General features: G+C 47.7%; 1 protein-coding gene across 1 annotated transcript in view; it reads left to right on the plus strand.

The window, feature by feature from the left end:
* Positions 1-19751, plus strand: part of LOC121853707 (serine/threonine-protein kinase BRSK2-like) — a 226800-nt gene that overhangs the window by 159377 nt on the left and 47672 nt on the right. The window contains 1 exon segment of the mRNA XM_042348044.1: positions 1630-1715. Coding sequence (XP_042203978.1) covers positions 1630-1715 — 86 coding nt within the window.

Raw genomic sequence — 19751 nt, forward strand, 5'->3', positions numbered from 1 at the left:
ATCCTCCAGTTAATACTTGAGTCAGTACTTGAGTCAATCCTCCAGTTAATAGCAGGTAGTACTTGATCATCTTACTGGTACCGAGAAGGTCTGTGGTCTCCTCAAGTGTTGGTTAAGCTGCTTGGTGCTGCTCTGGCGGCTGAATGTTAAGTCCGAGGTACACCTGTGGAGGCTAGAGACACACCAGCCAGGGGCCACCAGCAGACCCACCAGCTAGAAGACACACCAGCTGGGAGACACCAGCTAGGAACACACCAGCTAGGAGACACACCAGCTAGGAGACACACCAGCTGGGAACACCCAGCTAGGAGACACACCAGCTGGGAGACACACCAGCTGGGAGACACACCAGCAGGAGACACACCAGCTGGAGACACACCAGCTAGGAGACACACAGAGACACACCAGCTAGGAGACACACCAGCTAGGACGAAGGTTTATACATTACTTAGTACGTGAGCTGTGTAACCCCCCGCTGCTGCCTCTTATTCCTCTTCTCTTAATCTTTAACTCTTTCTCTTACTGTAGTCTTCTTCCTCTTTTACTCTGCCTCCTCTTACTCCTGTTCCTTTACTCGTCCTATTCTATTCTTCTTCCTCTTTCTTTCTCTTTCTTTCTCACTCCTCTTTCTCTTACCTTAGTTCCTTCATATTTCTTTTTACTCCACGCTTCTCTCTCTCCTCTCTCTCTCTCTCCTCCCTCTCCCCCCCCTCCTCCCTCCCTCTCTCCTCTCTCTCTCTCTGCCCCTAAGACTTCCCTTGCCCATTCTCCATTTCTGCTTTCCCTTTCCTTTCTCCCCTCCTCCCCTCTCCCCTCACTCCCTCCCTCACTCCTCTCCCCTCACTCCCTCTCCCCTCACTCCCTCTCCCCTCCTCCCCTCACTCACCTTCTCCCTCCCTCCCCTCTCCCCCTCCTCCCTCTCCCTCCCTCCCCTCTCCCCTCCACTCCCCTCTCCCCTCCTCCCTCTCCCCTCCTCCCCTCTCCCCTCCTCCCCTCTCCCCCATCCTCCCCAGTGCCTTTTCCATTCTTCTCCTTTTCTCTTTTCCTCTCTTCTCTTCCTCGTTCTCTATCTCACTTCCTCCCTCCCCCTTTCCCTCCTTTCCCTTGTTTTAGTTCCTCCTTCCCTCCCTCCCTCCCTTCCACCAATGATGACTCGACCCCTTTTTCTGTCTTGTTAACGTCTTCTTTTCCATTCCTCTCTCCTCCTTCCCCTCTCTTCCTCCCTCCCTTCTTCTCTCTCCTCTCCATAAATCATTCTCCCTCCTTCTGTCTGCCTCTCATCCCCTTCCTCCCTCCTCCTCCTTCCTTCCTTCCTTCCTTCCTCCCCTTCCATCAGTGATGACGCCACACGAGTGTATTTTTCAATTAGCATCTTCCATTTCCTCCTCCCTCCCTACCCTCCTTCCCTCCTTCCCTCCCTCTCACCCTCTATCCTCCCTCACCACCTCCTCTCTTTATACCCCTCTATCCATCTCTCATTCCTTCACCCCCCCTCTGTGTGGTGGTAAGTCAAGGCAGGTTTCTTGAACTTGTCACATCAAAGGCAGGCAGGAGCGCCACTCGTCTCCCTCGTTCCATTAGTGGTAATTCAGCTAATCCTATGCTCTCTTCTTTCCATCCCCGCCACAGGTTGAAAGAGAAATAGCTATTATGAAATTGATCGAACATCCACACGTGCTGGGCCTCTACGATGTTTATGAGAACAAAAAATACTTGTGAGTATTAACTTGCCTTTTGTTTTTACCTGTGTGTGAGTATTACCTGTGTGTGAGTATTACCTGTGTGTGAGTATTACCTGTGTGTGAGTATTACCTGTGTGTGAGTATTACCTGTGTGTGAGACACTCTGTGTGTGAGTATTACTCTGTGTGTGAGTATTACCTGTGTGTGAGTATACCTGTGTGTAAGTATTACCTGTGTGTAAGTATTACCTGTGTGGAGACACTCTGTGTGTGAGTATTACCTGTGTGTGAGTATTACCTGTGTGTGAGTATTACCTGTGTGTGAGTATTACCTGTGTGTGAGTATTACCTGTGTGTGAGTATTACCTGTGTGTGAGTATTACCTGTGTGTGAGTATTACCTGTGTGTGAGTATTACTTCTGTTAGTAGATCAGTATACCGATATTTAATGGTGTTATGGTAGTATATAATTATAGTATATCTTGTATATGTTGGGTATATACAGTGTAGTGGTGAGTATATTGTATATTATAATGTTATAGTGGATATGGTGAGTTAAATTTTTTGTATAGTGTGTCATCATGATACTAATTTGTGATGGTGATATGTTGGGGTATACTTTCTATGTGATATGTTGGGGTATACTTTCTATGTGATATGTTGGGGTATACTTTCTATGTGATATGTTGGGGTATACTTTCTATGTGATATGTTGGGGTATACTTTCTATGTGATATGTTGGGGTATACTTTCTATGTGATATGTTGGGGTATACTTTCTATGTGATATGTTGGGGTATACCTTCTATGTGATATGTTGGGGTATACCTTGCATGTATGTAATGTATTTATGTATGGAAGCATGTTTGTATGTATGTATAGTGACGTCATGATAAAGCTTATTTGATCTCGGAACCGAATTATTAATATATCAAACTTCACTAGTGGCACTAACTTGTCCTGACACTACTAGCTGAATATATGAGTGCCACTTTTAGACCCTGTGTAACCCAAGTGCCATGTAATGTCAAGGAGAGTGCCTGGTTATTAACATCTCTCTCTCTCTCTCTCTCTCTCTGTGATCTCTCTTTATATTCCATGTTGAACATTTCTATCTGATATATTAAGTTCCTATGAAATTCAAACATCAAACCACCATGCAATTATATCCCTGTTGATCTATGTATATCATAACACCATCGTCATTCATGCCGAAAGAATCCTTAACGACCCTTAACACCCACGTGAACTACCAGACACAGTGACGCTAGAATGATGCTGTAATGGGAGGAAAGCTCGACTTGGATCCCGGAGACTGTGAAGGTTGTCTAGACACTGCAGCAGCCAGTCCGTAGTCCCCGCTGAGTGCCATGTTTCCTCAACCGAATATTAGTGTTTATAGTATGATGTGTAGCGGCTGTAGAGTGGAAGGACAGACACCCTGGATAATTACTTCGTCTGTTGTGTTCTTGGTTATCATCCTTCACTCCAGCACCGTCATTAGTTTTACCTGAGATGTGTTAGAATTTATCCGTGACTGCTGTAGGTCGTTAGTCACATCACAATCTTTAGCAGTCTGTGTCGGAGCGGTTTCAGTCACCCAGAAAGAGTCATTATTCCAAATGGATTCATATATTTTGTAATTTACATAAAAGAGTCACATTTCAGTGGGTTTTTAAATTGAGCGTTTAACCGCACGGGGCCGCATCAGGTGGTGAGGCACTAGTGATCACTTCAGGTTACGGGGAACGACCGCTACTAAAATTCAAGACAGCGTTCGCCATTACCTTGAAGGGCTCACCAGAGAGGCCCGTCTGTGAGCCAGCGTGAGCAGCGGCATCTGAGTCGCCACATTTGATGCCTCACTTTATGGATGTCTCAGACCGGTGCCCTGGCCATGACGTCCCCGATAACTTACCTCGCCGGTGTGTTGGACCAGATCACTGTTGACGATCATCCAAGGGCGTCATAATGAAGACCTATTGCTCTCTTTTACGTATCTGCGTCATGGTTGGCTGGTCGTCGGCACCGTGATGGCGTATTTTTCTTGCCAAAAGAGGACTAATTTATCCCTTAATGTCTCGCTGCCATTCCTATTTTTCTTTCCATTTTTCCAGTCGGAGGTTCAGCCTAAATTTAACTCATGCTCATCTTTATATTGGGTCTTGTGTTGGAGGATAAAGTCCCTACTGACTCAGGGTGTGTGGTGAAGCGGGGACTGGTGACTCTGGTGACCTCGGTGACTTGCTGGTGACCCGGGAGGTGACTACTCTTGTACTGGTCTAGGCACCAAGATCTACACCTAAATCATAAGTACAGTAGACGCTGACGTGTTGGAATGCAACTAAAATTCTTTGCCGACATTTAACATGCAAATATATGTACTTAACCTTTCCAACATGAACGTGACTTACAGCTTAACACTTGACCTTGACGGCCATCTCAGTAATGCAGACAACAAGAATTCTTCATAAAACAAATCGATCAGGTAGAGTTAAGACAGGTGAAGCGAGTAGACACAATCACCGTTTGTTGCTGTTGTAGTGATGGCTGTTGTTGATCGCCTGAGACCTGTTTGTAGCGGTAGTGTGTGTGTGTGTGTGTGTATTAAGGGGGGGGGGGTGGCACGTATAGCACTGTCTGCCGCCCGTCTACATGAGTTTGTTCCAGTAGACACACCTAACGTCTCATGAAAGGAAGACAACATATTTAACAACTCCGCAGCCCACACTCTACCAGTCACCAGTATCACCAGTTTGTACCAGTCACACACTACCAGTCACAGGCATATACAGTCACACATATCACAGTCACACGTAAACCAGTTAACAAGCCAACAATTTTCTCTGGAGGTCAGGCACTAAGCACACGTGTACACATAGGTAACGTGAGGACGGTACAATGTAAGCAGGACATATGTAAGGTAAGGGTGTGTGTAAACAGTGCTTGGGGGGTGTGTACTTAGGGCGGCCAGTGATACAAATGTTGGTTCTTGTTTGTTGATGCTGTGTGTGTGTGTGTGTGTGTGTGTGTGTGTGTGTGTGTGTGTGTGTGTGTGTGTGTGTGTGTGGCAGTACCAGTTAGCAGCGTCTCTCTCTCTCTCTCTCTCTCTCTCTCTCTCTCTCTCTCTCTCGTCACGTACACCTATGGTTTTTAGTTATCAAAATATTAGCAATGATGATGTAAGAGTTTGCGTTGACTTTAGTTTCAGCATAATAGTTAATCTAATCTAACCTCTAATATAAGCTTACTTAACCTAACCTAACCTAACCTAACCTAACCAAACCCTCTGTGTGAACGTGATAATTCTAACCAACTTTCAATGGCTACCGATGATTCCCTGACGTAAGGGCGATAACACAACAAGATCTCTCTTAAGGAGGCTCGATGATGGCTATTTCCCGTCAATATCACCCGGAGTTATGGCCTGATTTGTCTTGCTGTCAGGGTAGGATCCAGTGGTCAACATGTTTACTTTGGATTCTCTCCTGAGTGGGTGGGTGTGGGTGTTAGGGGAGGGGTGAGTGGGTAGGTGTAAGGGGATAGATCAGGGTTAGGTGTGGGGGTAAGCGTGGGTTAGTGGATAGGTGTGGGTAGGTAGTAGTAGGGCAAGTTGAAGTTGGAAGCAAGTATAGGTTAGGAATTGGTGTAAGGTTTGGGTAGATGTGGGTTAGGAAAGGTGTAGGTAGGTGGGGGAGGGTGTAGGTAGGTGGGGGGTGTAGGTAGGGGGGTTGAAGGTAAGAATTGAATGGGGTGGGGGTATAAGATGGGAACCATCTGCCGAAGTCGTAAGTGAAGTAATTTTTCTCCCCAGGTGTGTTAGGACTACTACTGCAGGAGGGTCCGTGTGTGTGTGTGTGTGTATGTGTGTGTGTGTGTGTGTGTGTGTGTGTGTGTGTGTGTGTGGGGTGTGCTAGTGTTACCCAATCCACTAATGGTTATTACTACACTGGTGGGCGCCTCTGGGCTAATGGCCGGCCAAACCTCAGGCCCCCCCATAAACTGTTTACTCATTTATCGTTTTGATGTGTGTGTGTGTGTGTGTGTGTGTGTGTGTCTCTTGTTGACGATTGATTTTATATACAATGTTTTGATTTGCAGACAGACAGACAGACAGAATGAACGAACACACCTACCTGAGCACAAACTGAACGAACGAACAGACAGATACAATACAGAGAATAAGAACTAAGCAAACAGAGATAAATACAGGAGAACAGGGAGGAAACAGAGAGAGTGGAGGGTAGAGCACAATCACACAACCAAGGATAAGAGACTCGACTATTTTTAAACAACAAATCCAGGTGAGTCTCTGTGTGATCCTGAGACTCAATAGATGGTGCTGGTGGTGCTGGGAGTGTGCTGGTGGTGCTGGGAGTGTGGTGGTGGTGCTGGGAGTGTGGTGGTGGTGCTGGGAGTCTGGCTGGACGAAACACCTGCTATCACTCTCAGGAAGACAGTTCAGGTATAAATAAATATAGGAAATAATTTGCATACACTGAGTAATTTACTAACACACACACACACACACACACACACACACACACACACACACACACACACACACACACACACAACTTCTTACTGATTGAAGGAAAAGTTTTAATTTTCTTCAAATACGACCAGGAATATTTAACCACATTGATCTGTTTACATATATCTCTGTATCTTGTTTTGTTTACATATATTTTTCTTTCAGTAGTTTTGTTTGCATATATTATTTTTTTTTACATTTAGTAATTTGTTTAAGGAGGAAATCTGAGGTTGTTTGCTTAATATATTATGTTATAAAAGTTACCAGAAATCGATATATTTTGAGGAACCTTTACGCACTGTACGTGTTGACAACCTGAGCACCACATACTGACACCATTACCACCAATACTGTCGCCACTATCAACACTGTCGCTATTAAAGCCATTGTTACTACCACCACTACCAACACTGATACCATTAATACCATCACCACTACTACCATCATCCTCATCTATCATTATGATGGTGTGGTTATGGTGTGGTCAGGGTGATGGTGATGATGTAGTGTTGCTTTGGCAGTGTCAGCTCACTATCACTTACTAGTGTGTGTGTGTGTGTGTGTGTGTGTGTGTGTGTGTGTGTGTGTGTGTGTGTGTGTGTGTGTGTGTGTGTGTTGAAATACGTCTCCTAATAAGTGTTCAGGGAATATTGAACACAAATAAACATGTTTCTGTGCCCCGAGAAATATCCCTCTCCACCTGTCATAGGTAAGAGACCCATTTAAAACTAATTAGTGAAGGTGAGGACACAGGTGGTAAGTTAGGCCGAGGATCAGAAGGGAAAGATTTAATAGAGGAGATAATTAGATATATTTCTTTTTACCTTTTTTGTCTAATTTTTAGGATCATCAAGGTGAGGTATTCATAGGGGTGGGAGGGAGGGAGAAGATGTGCGTTATGAGATCGTCACTCCATCACCACCATCATCTCCATCATCATCTCCACCATCACCACCATCATCTCCATCACCATCTCCACCATCACCACCAGTCATCTATACCGTGTCAGTGCTGTTTCTCGTGTCGTGGTGATGAAGTGTTAGTGATGATAGATCTGGGACCACACTACTCTCTACCTCCTCTCACTTACCCGTTCTGCAGCTGGGTCGACTGGGGGCGTCTTACTTAGCTAACCGCGGGACTCGACCCAGCGGCCATTAGGTCAGAGGGGAGAGTTGTCTTTTTATTTTTATTTATTTCATTATTCAGTTGTTAAGACACAGTACACATATAAGGAGCCACACACCTGGAGCCACACACCTGGAGCCACACACCTGGCTAGTAGCGTGGTGGCGACACATCCTACACTACACCCTCACTTACCTGGCGCCAAAGGTCAGAGCAGCACGAGGTCAGTAAAAAAGAATCATCAGAGCTGTAAGTGTCAGACGAGGTCATGACCCTGCCTCTGTGTGTAGGTCATGGCCCCCCCCGTGTATCACCACGCCGTGTTATCCTGGTCCTCAAGATTCCCTGTTCCGAAATTTACGGTTATGGAAGGATTATCTGAGGCCGAGGGGAGCGTGACGCACGTGCAGCCTTCATACTGCTGGAGGGGCAGCCGGCGGTGACGGCCACTACCTACACACTACCCACACACACGTCACACTCTTCTCCTGCAGCGACGACGGGAACTTCACAGTCTCTTCAGCCGAAAATAATTCCGCTCAGAATTATATTAACTCTTTGTCTCGGTCCCGTCCTCTCCATGTTTGTGCCCGTGGGCCTGGGGAAGGTCACTGGCTCTGAAGTATGTCCCTGCTCCTGAGGAAGGCCTGAGGAAGTGTACCTGGCCCTGGGGAAGTGTACCTGGCCTTGGGGAAGTGTACCTGGCCCTGGGGAAGTCCACTTGGCCCTGGAGAAGTGTTACTGGTCTTCTGGAAGGCCATGGGAAGTTCCTGGTGGCGCGTCATTGGCTATGGAGGTTATGGTGGTGCGTGCCCCTGGTCATAGCGAGTCAGGGGAAGTACGGCTGGATGTCCTTGGCACTGAGGATGTGCTGGTAGTGAGGGATGAGGGTGTTCCTGGGGTAGGGTGGGGTGGGGTGGGGTTGTGCAGGAGGACGAGAGAGGTGTGGTGGCGGTGTGCCAAGAACAAGAGTGTGGGCCAGTGTCAGCCCCCCCCCACCAGGCAGCTGTACGTACTGCCTGGCGCCCATCCCCTCGTAACAGTAGTTTTATTTTACACTGAGTAACAACACGCCTCCAAATGTCCTTTTAATTGCGCCTCTACACCCAGCATAACACTCCCGGCTGGTCACTAACTCACAGCTTTACTGGTGTAGTCAAGTTATGTGTTGACCTACATATTCCAGCCCGGGTGGCGACACAGTAAGTCCCAGTAAGAGTATTAATTCTTACGACTCCCCAACTCGCCTGAGCATCGATTTACCCACACTGGTGTAAGTTGGTGTCGCTCGGTGTAAACAAGGTGGTATATGATGTTTACCCAGACAGGTAAACACGACCCCCCCATATAATAATCGAAGCCGTTAACCAGAGGCCATATTTATTCACCTGTCGTGTATCAAGACGAAGCTGGACTCATTGATGGCAGCCAGTGTTAACAGCCTCTAAAATGTGTATCACTTAAGTATAGATAATATTACATCTTTCTATCTTCTTCCCTGTACAGTATATACTTATCGAGGCTGCCCACATGCTGAACACACACACACACACACACACACACACACTGTTAGTTGTAGGTGGTGGCGTCTGTTGAACAAATAGTTGAACTGTTGGTCTTGGTCCTGTGGTGGTGGAGGGCATCTGTGGGTGGGGGGGTGGGGGTCTTGAGGAAGCATGTGCTGTATCAGGTAGTCCCAGTGGTGGCCAGGAAGGTGTAGGAGGGTGAGGGGGAGAGGGAGGATGGCCCCGCAGCACTGAGAGAAACTATAGGAAGAAACTGAAACGCCACAAGCACTTGATGTCTTAACTTGGTACTTTTGTTTTTTTATTTTCTACTGTATAATAAAAGCTTTTGTTAAGTTCAGTGCGGGTGACTGATGTTGTGAGCGGTTGTGAGGCGGAGTTGTGAGAGCCTCAGTGTGGTAGTTGTGGCAGAATTGGTAGTTTCTCGTTGCTTAATCGTATTAAGTTAGAGGATTGTTTGAACTGTCAGTCGTCAGCAGCTGGGACTTGCTAGTTGTCAGCAGGAGTGGTTGTCAGCAGGAGTGGGAGATCAAGTTCAGAAGTCTGGGGGAGGGAAGGATGGGGAGGAGGGGAAGGAGGAGGATGATGGGGAGGGAAGCAGGGGGAGGATGAGAGAGGGAAGGATGGGGGAGGAGGAGGGGGAAGGAGGGGGATGATGGGAGGGGGAAGCAGGGGAGGGATGAGGGAGGGGAAGGATGGGGAGGAGGGGAAGGAGGGAGGAGGATGGGGGAGGGAACAGGGAGGATGAGGAGGGGAAGGATGGAGAGGAGGGAAGGGAAGGAGGAAAGAGGGATGGATGGGGAGTATGGGGAGGGAAGATGGGGAGGGGGAGAGAATAGGGATTTATTCAGAGGGGAGATGCAGAGACTACACGTTTTTCCTCACCACATCACCAACTCACCACACAGCTAACACTCACCACATCACCAACACTCACCACACAGCTCAACACAAGGTAAACACACAACACTTGCAGTCCGTGAAAAATACTTGAATATAAACATCATTCATGACGCAACACTGGAGACGCAACACCGGAGATGCACACCGAACATGCAACACCGGAGACGCAATACCGGAGACACACCAGGCACACAGAGAGGTGAATGGGGTAAGGGGAGAGGGTGAGGGGAGGATGGAAGGCATAGAGTGGGAGAGAGGAGGCACACTGACCCACACACATCTACACACACATACACACACATCACCACCACTACCACAACCACCACTACTACCACAACCACCACTACACATACCACCACCATACCACCCACCACCACTCACCACAACCACTCACCAAACCACTCACAACTACACTACCACAACTACCACCTCACCACAACCACCTCACCACAACTACCAACATCAGATTTAGAGAAAATGTCTCATGTATATCACTGTTTGTACGTGTTATTGATACATAAAGTACATAAAGTACATAAAGCACCACGATGTTGTGTTGTAGTATAAACAATGAAATAGTTTATAATAGAGCAGTTTATGGAGACAATTTAAACTGTAGTTGTTAATGATTGTTTTATCTCACATGTTTTATAAGTCAGGTGTAAGTTGTCTCTGTCAGGTGTATAGTGTGGTACTGAGGTATTCATTTGTTTTATATCTGTTAGCAAGGTCTTGAGTGCCAGTTGTGTTGAGTGTCATTTGTCTTGGAGTGCCAGTTGTGTTGAGTGCCAGTAGTGTTGAGGTGCCAGTAGTGTTGAGTGCCAGTAGTTTTGAGTGCCAGCAGTGTTATGAGTGCTGCGCAGATGAGTGCCAGTAGTGTTATGAGTGCCAGTAGTGTTATGAGTGCCAGTAGTGTTATGAGTGCCAGCAGTGTTATGAGTGCCAGCAGTGTTGCGAGCGCCAGCGTTATAAGTGCCAGTAGTGTTATGAGTGCCAGCAGTGTTATGAGTGCCAGTAGTGTTATGAGTGCCAGTAGTGTTATGAGTGCCAGCAGTGTTATGAGTGCCAGCAGTGTTATGAGTGCCAGCAGGTTAGGAGGCCAGCAGTGTTGCGGAGGCAGCAGTGTTATGAGTGCCAGCAGTGTTGGTGAGGCCAGCAGTGTTATGAGTGCCAGTAGTGCCAGTAGTGTTATGAGTGCCAGCAGTGTTATGAGTGCCAGCAGTGTTGTGAGTGCCAGTAGTGTTATGAGTGCCAGCAGTGTTATGAGTGCCAGCAGTGTTGCGAGTGCCAGAAAGAGTGAGTGCCGCGTGTGGAGAGTGCCAGCAGTGTTATGAGTGCCAGCAGTGTTATGAGTGCCGCAGTGTGGCGAGTGCCAGCAGTGTTGGCGAGTGCCAGCAGTGGGAGTGCCAGCAGTGTTGTGAGCGCCAGCAGTGTTATGAGTGCCAGCAGTGTTATGAGTGCCAGCAGCAGGGAGTGCCGCAGTGTTATAAGTGCCAGCAGTGTTGTGAGTGCCAGCAGTGTTATGAGTGCGTGCAGTGTTATGGGTGCCAGCAGTGTTATGAGTGCCAGCAGTGTTATGAGTGCAGCAGTGTTATAAGGCCAGTAGTGTTATGAGTGCCAGCAGTGGCGCAGCAGTGCTGGCGTGCCATAGTGTTATGAGGCCAGCAGTGTTAGTGCGCCAGCAGTGTTGCAGTGCCGCAGTGTTGCGAGTGCCAGCAGTGTTAAGAGTGCCAGCAGTGTTGCGGGGGCCAGTAGTGTTGGGAGTGCCAGCAGTGTTGCGAGTGCCAGCAGTGCTGGCGAGTGCCAGTAGTGTTATAAGTGCCAGCAGTGTTAGAGGCCAGCAGGTTATGAGGCCAGAGTGTTGAGGCCAGCGTTATGAGGCCAGCAGTGTTGGCGAGCGCCAGTAGTGTTAAGAGTGCCAGCAGGTTAAGGAGTGCCAGCAGTGTTATGAGTGCCAGTAGTGTTGCGGAGTGCCAGCAGTGTTATGAGTGCCAGGTGTTATAAGTGCCAGCAGTGTTATGAGTGCCAGCAGTGTTATGAGTGCCAGTAGTGTTATGAGTGCCAGCAGTGTTGAGTGACAGCAGTGTTATGAGCCAGCAGTGTTGGCGAGCGAGGATGAGCCAGCAGTGTTATGAGTGCCAGTAGTGTTATGAGTGCCAGCAGTGTTATGAGCCAGCAGTGTTATGAGTGCCAGCAGTGTTATGATGCCAGCAGTGTTATGAGTGCCAAAGTGTTATGAGTGCCAGTAGTGTTATAGGTGCCAGCAGTGTTATGAGTGCCAGCAGTGTTATAAGTGCCAGCAGTGTTATAAGTGCCAGTAGTGTTATAAGTGCCAGCAGTGTTAGAGTGCCAGTAGTGTTATAAGTGCAGCAGTGTTATAAGTGCCAGTAGTGTTATAAGTGCCAGCAGTGTTATGGTGCAGTAGTGTTATGAGTGCCAGTAGTGTTATGAGTGCCAGCAGTGTTATAGAGTGCCAGTAGTGTTATGAAGTGCGGCAGTGTTATGAGTGCCAGCGTGTTATGAGTGCCAGCAGTGTTATAAGTGCCAGTAGTGTTATGAGTGCCAGCAGTGTTATGAGTGCAGCAGTGTATGGTGCCAGCAGTGTTATAAGTGCCAGTAGTGTTATAAGTGCAGCAGTGTTGAGTGCCAGCAGTGTTAGCAGCAGTGTTATAAGTGCCAGTAGTGTGCTAGGTGCCAGCAGTGTTATGAGTGCCAGCAGTGTTATGAGTGCCAGTAGTGTTATGAGTGCCAGCAGTGTTATGAGTGCCAGTAGTGTTATGAGTGCCAGCAGTGTTATGAGTGCCAGTAGTGTTATGAGTGCCAGCAGTGTTATGAGTGCCAGTAGTGTTATGAGTGCAGTAGTGTTGAGTGCCAGTAGTGTTATGAGTGCAGCAGTGTTATAAGTGCCAGTAGTGTTATGAGTGCCAGCAGTGTTATGAGTGCCAGTAGTGTTATGAGTGCCAGCAGTGTTATAGTGCCAGTAGTGTTATGAGTGCCAGTAGTGTTATGAGTGCCAGCAGTGATAAGTGCCAGCAGTGTTATGAGTCTGGCAGTGTTATGAGTGCCAGCAGTGTTATGAGTGCCGTAGTGTTTGAGTGCCAGTAGTGTTATGAGTGCCAGCAGTGTTATAAGTGCCAGCAGTGTTATGAGTGCCAGCAGTGTTATGAGTGCCAGTAGTGTTATGAGTGCCAGTAGTGTTATGAGTGCCAGCAGTGTTATAAGTGCCAGCAGTGTTATGAGTGCCAGCAGTGTTAGAGTGCCAGTAGTGTTATGAGTGCCAGCAGTGTTATGAGTGCAGCAGTGTTATGAGTGCCAGTAGTGTTATGAGTGCCAGTAGTGTTATGAGTGCCAGTAGTGTTATGAGTGCCAGCAGTGTTATAAGTGCCAGCAGTGTTATGGTGCCAGTAGTGTTATGACAGTGTTATAAGTGCCAGTAGTGTTATGAGTGCCAGTAGTGTTATGAGTGCCAGTAGTGTTGTGAGTGCCAGCAGTGTTATGAGTGCCAGTAGTGTTATAAGTGCCAGTAGTGTTATGAGTGCCAGTAGTGTTGAGGTGCCAGCAGTGTTATGAGTGCAATAGTGTTATGAGTGCCAGTAGTGTTATGAGTGCCAGCAGTGTTATGAGTGCCAGCAGTGTTATGAGTGCCAGCAGTGTATGAGTGCCAGCAGTGTTATGAGTGCCAGCAGTGTTATGAGTGTAGTGTTATGAGTGCCAGCAGTGTTATGAGTGCAGTAGTGTTATGAGTGCCAGCAGTGTTATGAGTGCCAGTAGTGTTATGAGTGCCAGTAGTGTTATAAGTGCCAGTAGTGTTATGAGTGCCAGTAGTGTTATGAGTGCCAGTAGTGTTATGAGTGCCAGCAGGTTATAAGTGCCAGCAGTGTTATGAGTGCCAGTAGTGTTATGAGTGCCAGCAGTGTTATGAGTGCCAGTAGTGTTATGAGTGCCAGCAGTGTTATGGGTGCCAGCGCGGCAGTGAGTGCCAGCAGTGTTATGAGTGCCAGTAGTGTTATAAGTGCCAGCAGTGTTATGAGTGCCAGTGTTAAGGTGCCAGCAGTGTTATGAGTGCCAGCAGGTTGTGAGCCAGTAGTGTTATGAGTGCCAGCAGTGTTAAGAGTGCCAGTAGTGTTGAGTGCCAGTAGGTGGGGAGTGCCAGTAGTGCTGAGTGCCAGCAGTGTTATGAGTGCCAGCAGTGTTGTGAGTGCCAGCAGTGTTATGAGTGCCAGTAGTGTTGAGTGCCAGCAGAATGAGGCCAGTAGTGTTATGAGTGCCAGCAGTGTTATGGTGGCCAGCAGTAAGGAGTGCCAGTAGTGTTGGTGCCAGTAGTGTTATGAGTGCCAGTAGTGTTATGAGTGCCAGTAGCAGTGAGGCCAGTGTTAAGGAGCGCTGTAGTGTTGGAGCAGTGTTATGAGTGCCAGTAGTGTTGTGAGGCCAGCAGTTGAGTGCCAGCAGTGTTATGAGTGCCAGTAGTGTTGAGCAGCAGTGTTATGAGTGCCAGCAGTGTTATGAGTGCCAGTAGTTGAGTGCCAGCAGTGTTGTGAGTGCCAGCAGTGTTAAGGAGTGCCAGCAGTGCTGAGTGCCAGCAGTGTTGTGAGTGCCAGCAGTGTTGAGTGCCAGTAGTGTTATGAGTGCCAGTAGTGCTGAGTGCCAGTAGTGTTATGAGTGCCAGTAGTGTTATGAGTGCCAAAGCAGGTGCCAGTAGTGTTGAGTGCCAGTGTTATGAGTGCCAGCAGTGTTAAGGTGCCAGCAGTGTTATGAGTGCCAGTAGTGTTATGAGTGCCAGCAGTGTTATAAGTGCCAGTAGTAAGAGTGCCAGTAGTGTTGAGTGCCAGTAGTGTTATGAGTGCCAGTAGTGTTGAGTGCCAGTAAGCAGAGTGCCTGCAGTGTTATGAGTGCCAGTAGTGTTATGGGTGCCAGTAGTGTTGAGGCCAGTAGTGCTAGTGAGTGCCAGTAGTTATGAGTGCCAGCAGTGTTATAAGTGCCAGTATGTTATGAGTGCCAGTAGTGTTATGAGTGCCAGTAGTGTTATGAGTGCCAGCAGTGTTATGAGGCCAGTAGTGTTATGAGTGCCAGCAGTGTTATGAGTGCCAGCAGTGTTATGAGTGCCAGCAGTGTTATGAGGCCAGCAGTGTTATGAGTGCCAGTAGTGTTATGAGTGCCAGCAGTGTTATGAGGCCAGTAGTGTTATGAGTGCCAGCAGTGTTATGGTGCGCCAGCAGTGTTGTGAGTGCCAGCAGTGTTATGAGTGCCAGCAGTGTTATGAGTGCCAGTAGTGTTATGAGTGCCAGCAGTGTTATGAGTGCCAGCAGTGTTATGAGTGCCGTAGTGTTGTGGAGTGCCAGTAGTGTTGCCAGCAGTGTTATGGTGCCAGTAGTGTTATGAGTGCCAGCAGTGTTATGAGTGCCAGCAGTGTTATGAGTGCCAGTAGTGTTATGAGTGCCAGCAGTGTTATGAGTGCCAGCAGTGTTATGAGTGCCAGCAGTGGCGGAGTGCCAGCAGTGTTATGAGTGCCAGTAGTGTTATGAGGCCAGCAGTGTTATGAGTGCCAGTAGTGCGGGAGGAGTGCCAGCAGTGTGCGGAGCGCGCGCAGTGTTGTGGAGCCAGTAGTGTTATGAGTGCCAGCAGTAAGGAGGCAGCAGTGTTATGAGGCCAGCAGTGTTATGAGCGCCAGCAGTGTTATGAGTGCCAGTAGTGTTAAGGTGCCAGCAGTGTTATGAGTGCCAGCAGTGTTGGCGCAGTAGTGTTGCGAGTGCCAGCAGTGTTGGGAGTGCCAGTAGTGTTATGAGTGCCAGCAGTGTTAAGGAGTGCCAGCAAGCCAGAGTGCCAGGTGTTGCGAGTGCCAGCAGTGTTAAGGGGTGCCAGCAGTGTTATGAGTGCCAGCAGTGTTATGAGTGCCAGCAGTGTTAAGGAGTGCCAGTAGTACAGGCGCCAGCAGTGTTATGAGTGCCAGCAGTGTTATGAGTGCCAGCAGTGTTATGAGTGCCAGCAGTGTTATGAGTGCCAGCAGTGTTAAGAGGCAGCAGTGTTATATGCCAGCAGTGTTATGAGTGCAAAAGTGGCGAGGCCAGTAGTGTTATGAGTGCCAGCAGTGTTGGCGGAGTGCCAGCAGTGTTATGAGTGCCAGCAGTGTTATGAGTGCCAGCAGTGTTATGAGTGCCAGCAGTGTTATGAGCGCCAGCAGTGTTATGAGTGCCAGCAGTGTTATGAGTCGCCAGTAGTGTTATGAGTGCCAGCAGTGTTATGAGTGCCAGCAGTGTTATGAGTGCCAGCAGTGTTATGAGTGCCAGTGTTGCGAGTGCCAGCAGTGTTATGAGTGCTAAGGCGCCAGCAGTGTTGGCGCCAGCAGTGTTATGAGTGCCAGCAGTGTTGCGCGAGTGCCAGCAGGTTAAGGAGTGCCAGCAGTGTCAGGAGTGCCGCGGCGGAGCGCTAGAGGGTTAGGAGTGCCAGCAGGTTATGAGCCAGTAGTGTTGAGTGCCGCGTGTTATGAGTGCCTGCAGTGTTGCGGAGTGCCAGCAGTGTTGGAGTGCCAGCAGGTTATGAGCCAGCAGTGCGGCGAGGCCAGCAGTGCTGCGAGCCAGTGTTGGTGCCAGTAGTGTTATGAGCGCCAGCAGTGTTGAGTGCCAGCAGTGTTAGTGAGTGCCAGTAGTGTTAGGAGAGGCCAGCAGTGTTATGAGTGCCAGTAGTGTTGAGTGCCAGCAGTGTTATGAGTGCCAGTAGTGTTATGAGTGCCAGTAGTGTTATGAGTGCCAGTAGTGTTATGAGTGCCAGCAGTGTTATGAGTGCCAGCAGTGTTATGAGTGCCAGCAGTGTTATGAGTGCCAGTAGTGTTGAGTGCCAGCAGTGTTATGAGTGCCAGTAGTGTTATGAGGCCAGCAGTGTTATGAGTGCCAGCAGTGTTGGCGAGGCCAGTAGTGTTATGAGTGCCAGCAGTGTTGAGTGCCAGCAGTGTTATGAGTGCCAGTTGTGTTGAGTGGCAGTAGTGTTGTGAGTGCCAGTAGTGTTGAGTGCCAGTAGTTGTGAGTGCCAGTAGTGTTGGTGCCAGTTGTGTTGAGTGGCAGCAGTGTTGTGAGTGCCAGTAGTGTTGAGTGCCAGTAGTTGTGAGTGCCAGTAGTGTTGGTGCCAGTTGTGTTGAGTGGCAGTAGTGTTGTAAGTGCCAGCAGTGTTGTGAGTTCCAGTAGTGTTGTGAGTGCCAGTAGTGTTATGAGTGCCAGTAGTGTTATGAGTGCCAGTAGTGTTATGAGTGCCAGTAGTGTTATGAGTGCCAGTAGTGTTATAAGTGCCAACAGACGGAGGAATATATATAGTGTGGCCCTCTGTCTGTGTCGTGATGACGGGTGGCCAGGGTGAAGGTGTGGAAGACTTGTAGGTCTTCGCTGGGAGGGTCACGCCCCAGGTCGGCCCAGGTGGTGGTGCCTATGGAGGGAGGAGGGTTAGGCACGTCCCCAAGGCCCTTCAAGTGTCAGGTTCACCGTCAGGAGAGAGAGAGAGAGAGAGAGAGAGAGAGAGAGAGAGAGAGAGAGAGAGAGAGAGAGAGAGAGAGAGAGAGAGAGAGAGAGAGATTACGTAGTTTGGATTACTGTGTCAGGTAACATAATACTTTACAAATAGTTACTTATAATACTTTACAAATAGTTATTTATAATACTTTACAAATACAGTTACTCATAATACTTCAAGATTATAGTTTCTCAGTTAATACACCAGTGTATATATACCCCAGCTGTCATTAACTTCTGGTATAAACACAGTATGTTCCAAGGGATCGATTTTGGGAAGAAATTTTTTATGTGACCTGATGACCTGGTATGTGCCTGTGACCTGATGACCTGGGATGAGCTGTGACCCTTGACCTGAAGACATGTGGTGTGTGGTACTGTGACCTGATGACCTGATGTGTGCTGTGACCCGTGACCTGTGACCTGAAAAAATGTTTGTGTGGTATTGTGATCTGATGACCTGGTATGTGCTGTGACCCGTGACCCATGAACTGAAGATCTGCTTGTGAGAATTACAGGGTGTGTGGGGATGTTACAGGGTGTGTCGGAATGTGGACGACAGAAGTACAGGGTGTGTCAGAATGTGGGGACAGTTACAGGGTGTGTCGGAATGTGGACGACAGAAGTACAGGGTGTGTCAGAATGTGGAGGACAGTTACAGGGTGTGTCGAAATGTGGACGATAGAGGTACAGGGTGTGTCAGAATGTGGGGGACAGTTACAAGGTGTGTGTGTGTGTGTATGTATGTATGTATGTATGTATGTACTTTGACTCAACAGAAAACTTTAACATAATTCAGTACCTTTCATAAAACAGCATAAAAAACAATATTAGAAAAGTTATTAATCATTATATAAAAAAAATAGACGATACATTATGGTAAAAGTTGAACCTCGCTATACGATAGAGAGGGACAAAGACCACTGGACCCCCTGACTATTCAACCGTACTTAAAAACAACCCCCCCCCCTATCCCCCCCTCCCCCCCCCTACCCTCAAAAAAAATCAAACAAAACACTTCATTGGGCACCAAATTATGACACAAATGAACAATGAAACAACTAAAAAAAATCCCATAGTAATTTTTAACGCCAATTACTGAATTTAGTTAATTACTTAATGAAAGGGAATTCCCACAACCTGATAAAATGTAAGTTGTCCAGATGTCATGATGCTAGTATTGATTGGGGGTGTTTTATCAGTCCACAAACAGCTGGGTAAGGGGATGGAGGGGGTGGGAGGGGTGGTGTGTTACCTGCCTCACTCAAACACAACGCTTAGGTTACGACTCTGGGGGTAGTAGTGGTGGTGGTGGTGGTGCAGGCAGTAGAGGTAGGTGGTACAGGTAAACTAATTATTTTTTTTATTTGGTAAACATTTCTTGAGGCTGGTTATGTTTGTTAATGTCTAGTAAGTTAAGTTATATCTTATAAAGGAACTGTGTGATAATATTTTCTTTCTTTCTTTCAATTCAATTCATGTAATGACTCGATAGTGTAGCTTTAAGGTGCTGTAGAGGGGAGGGAGAGGGAGCCTTGTCAACTGTAGTGTAGGCTCCGGTGTAAGGCTTCCTCAGGTGTCATTCCTCTCCCTCATCTTCCGCCTATAACAACCATCACACCTATAACTCAACCTGATTCATTAGGAGATTATAATGTACTGTTGATTTACATTATCACTGAGGGGATAACAAGACGAATCTACCTGTTTCCCGCCTATAATTCCGTGTGGTCGATTAATCACAGAATACATGACGACCGATAGTGGCTTCCTAGATCTTCCCAACCCGACAATTTTGTTTTATTTTCTCCTAGACGATGTAAAGACGATTAATTTTCGTTCATAAACAAAGAAATTGGAGCACAGTAGAAGTAGGTAAGGGGGAGGAGTTCCTTCATCACTGGGTGGTATAAGGCTCATTAAGTTATCACTCGGGAACGTTAATATCATACTCCCGCGACGATAATGAAGCCAGTAAAGTCCTCACCAGAGTCTCGTAAAACTGAAGGATTATTATACCACAGGCAACAACCCGGGATCGTCCTCCTCGTGACGTATTGACGGATCGAGTTAACACTAGACACACCTCAGTCAGTGATGGGCGGTACGTGGGGAGAAAGATTAAGTTAACAGTGAACCTTGGGCAGTTGTCTTAGTTAGTTAGGTCACTTGGTGGAGTTGGGTGAGAGATGGGCGCCCATCTGCCTTCCTCACCTACCTACCTCCTTCTCTACCTCCTTCCCTCACCCACCTACCTCCCTCCCTCCCTCCCTCACCCACCTACCTCCCTCACTCACCTACCTCCTTCACCCACCTAGCTTCATCTTTTATTTCATCCAGGTAAGAAATTAAACCCTAATTAGCTTCTCTGGAATGAGTCAACCCTGCAGGTATTTGTCTCTGAGTTCAACATAAAATAATTATAATATTCTCAAGACGGAATATTTAAATTTTATCTCAACAGGACGAGAAATAATCGAGTCTTGG

The sequence above is a fragment of the Homarus americanus genome, unplaced genomic scaffold (genome assembly GCF_018991925.1).
Source record: "Homarus americanus isolate GMGI-L3 unplaced genomic scaffold, GMGI_Hamer_2.0 scaffold13041, whole genome shotgun sequence".
Taxonomy (NCBI): Eukaryota; Metazoa; Arthropoda; class Malacostraca; order Decapoda; family Nephropidae; genus Homarus; species Homarus americanus.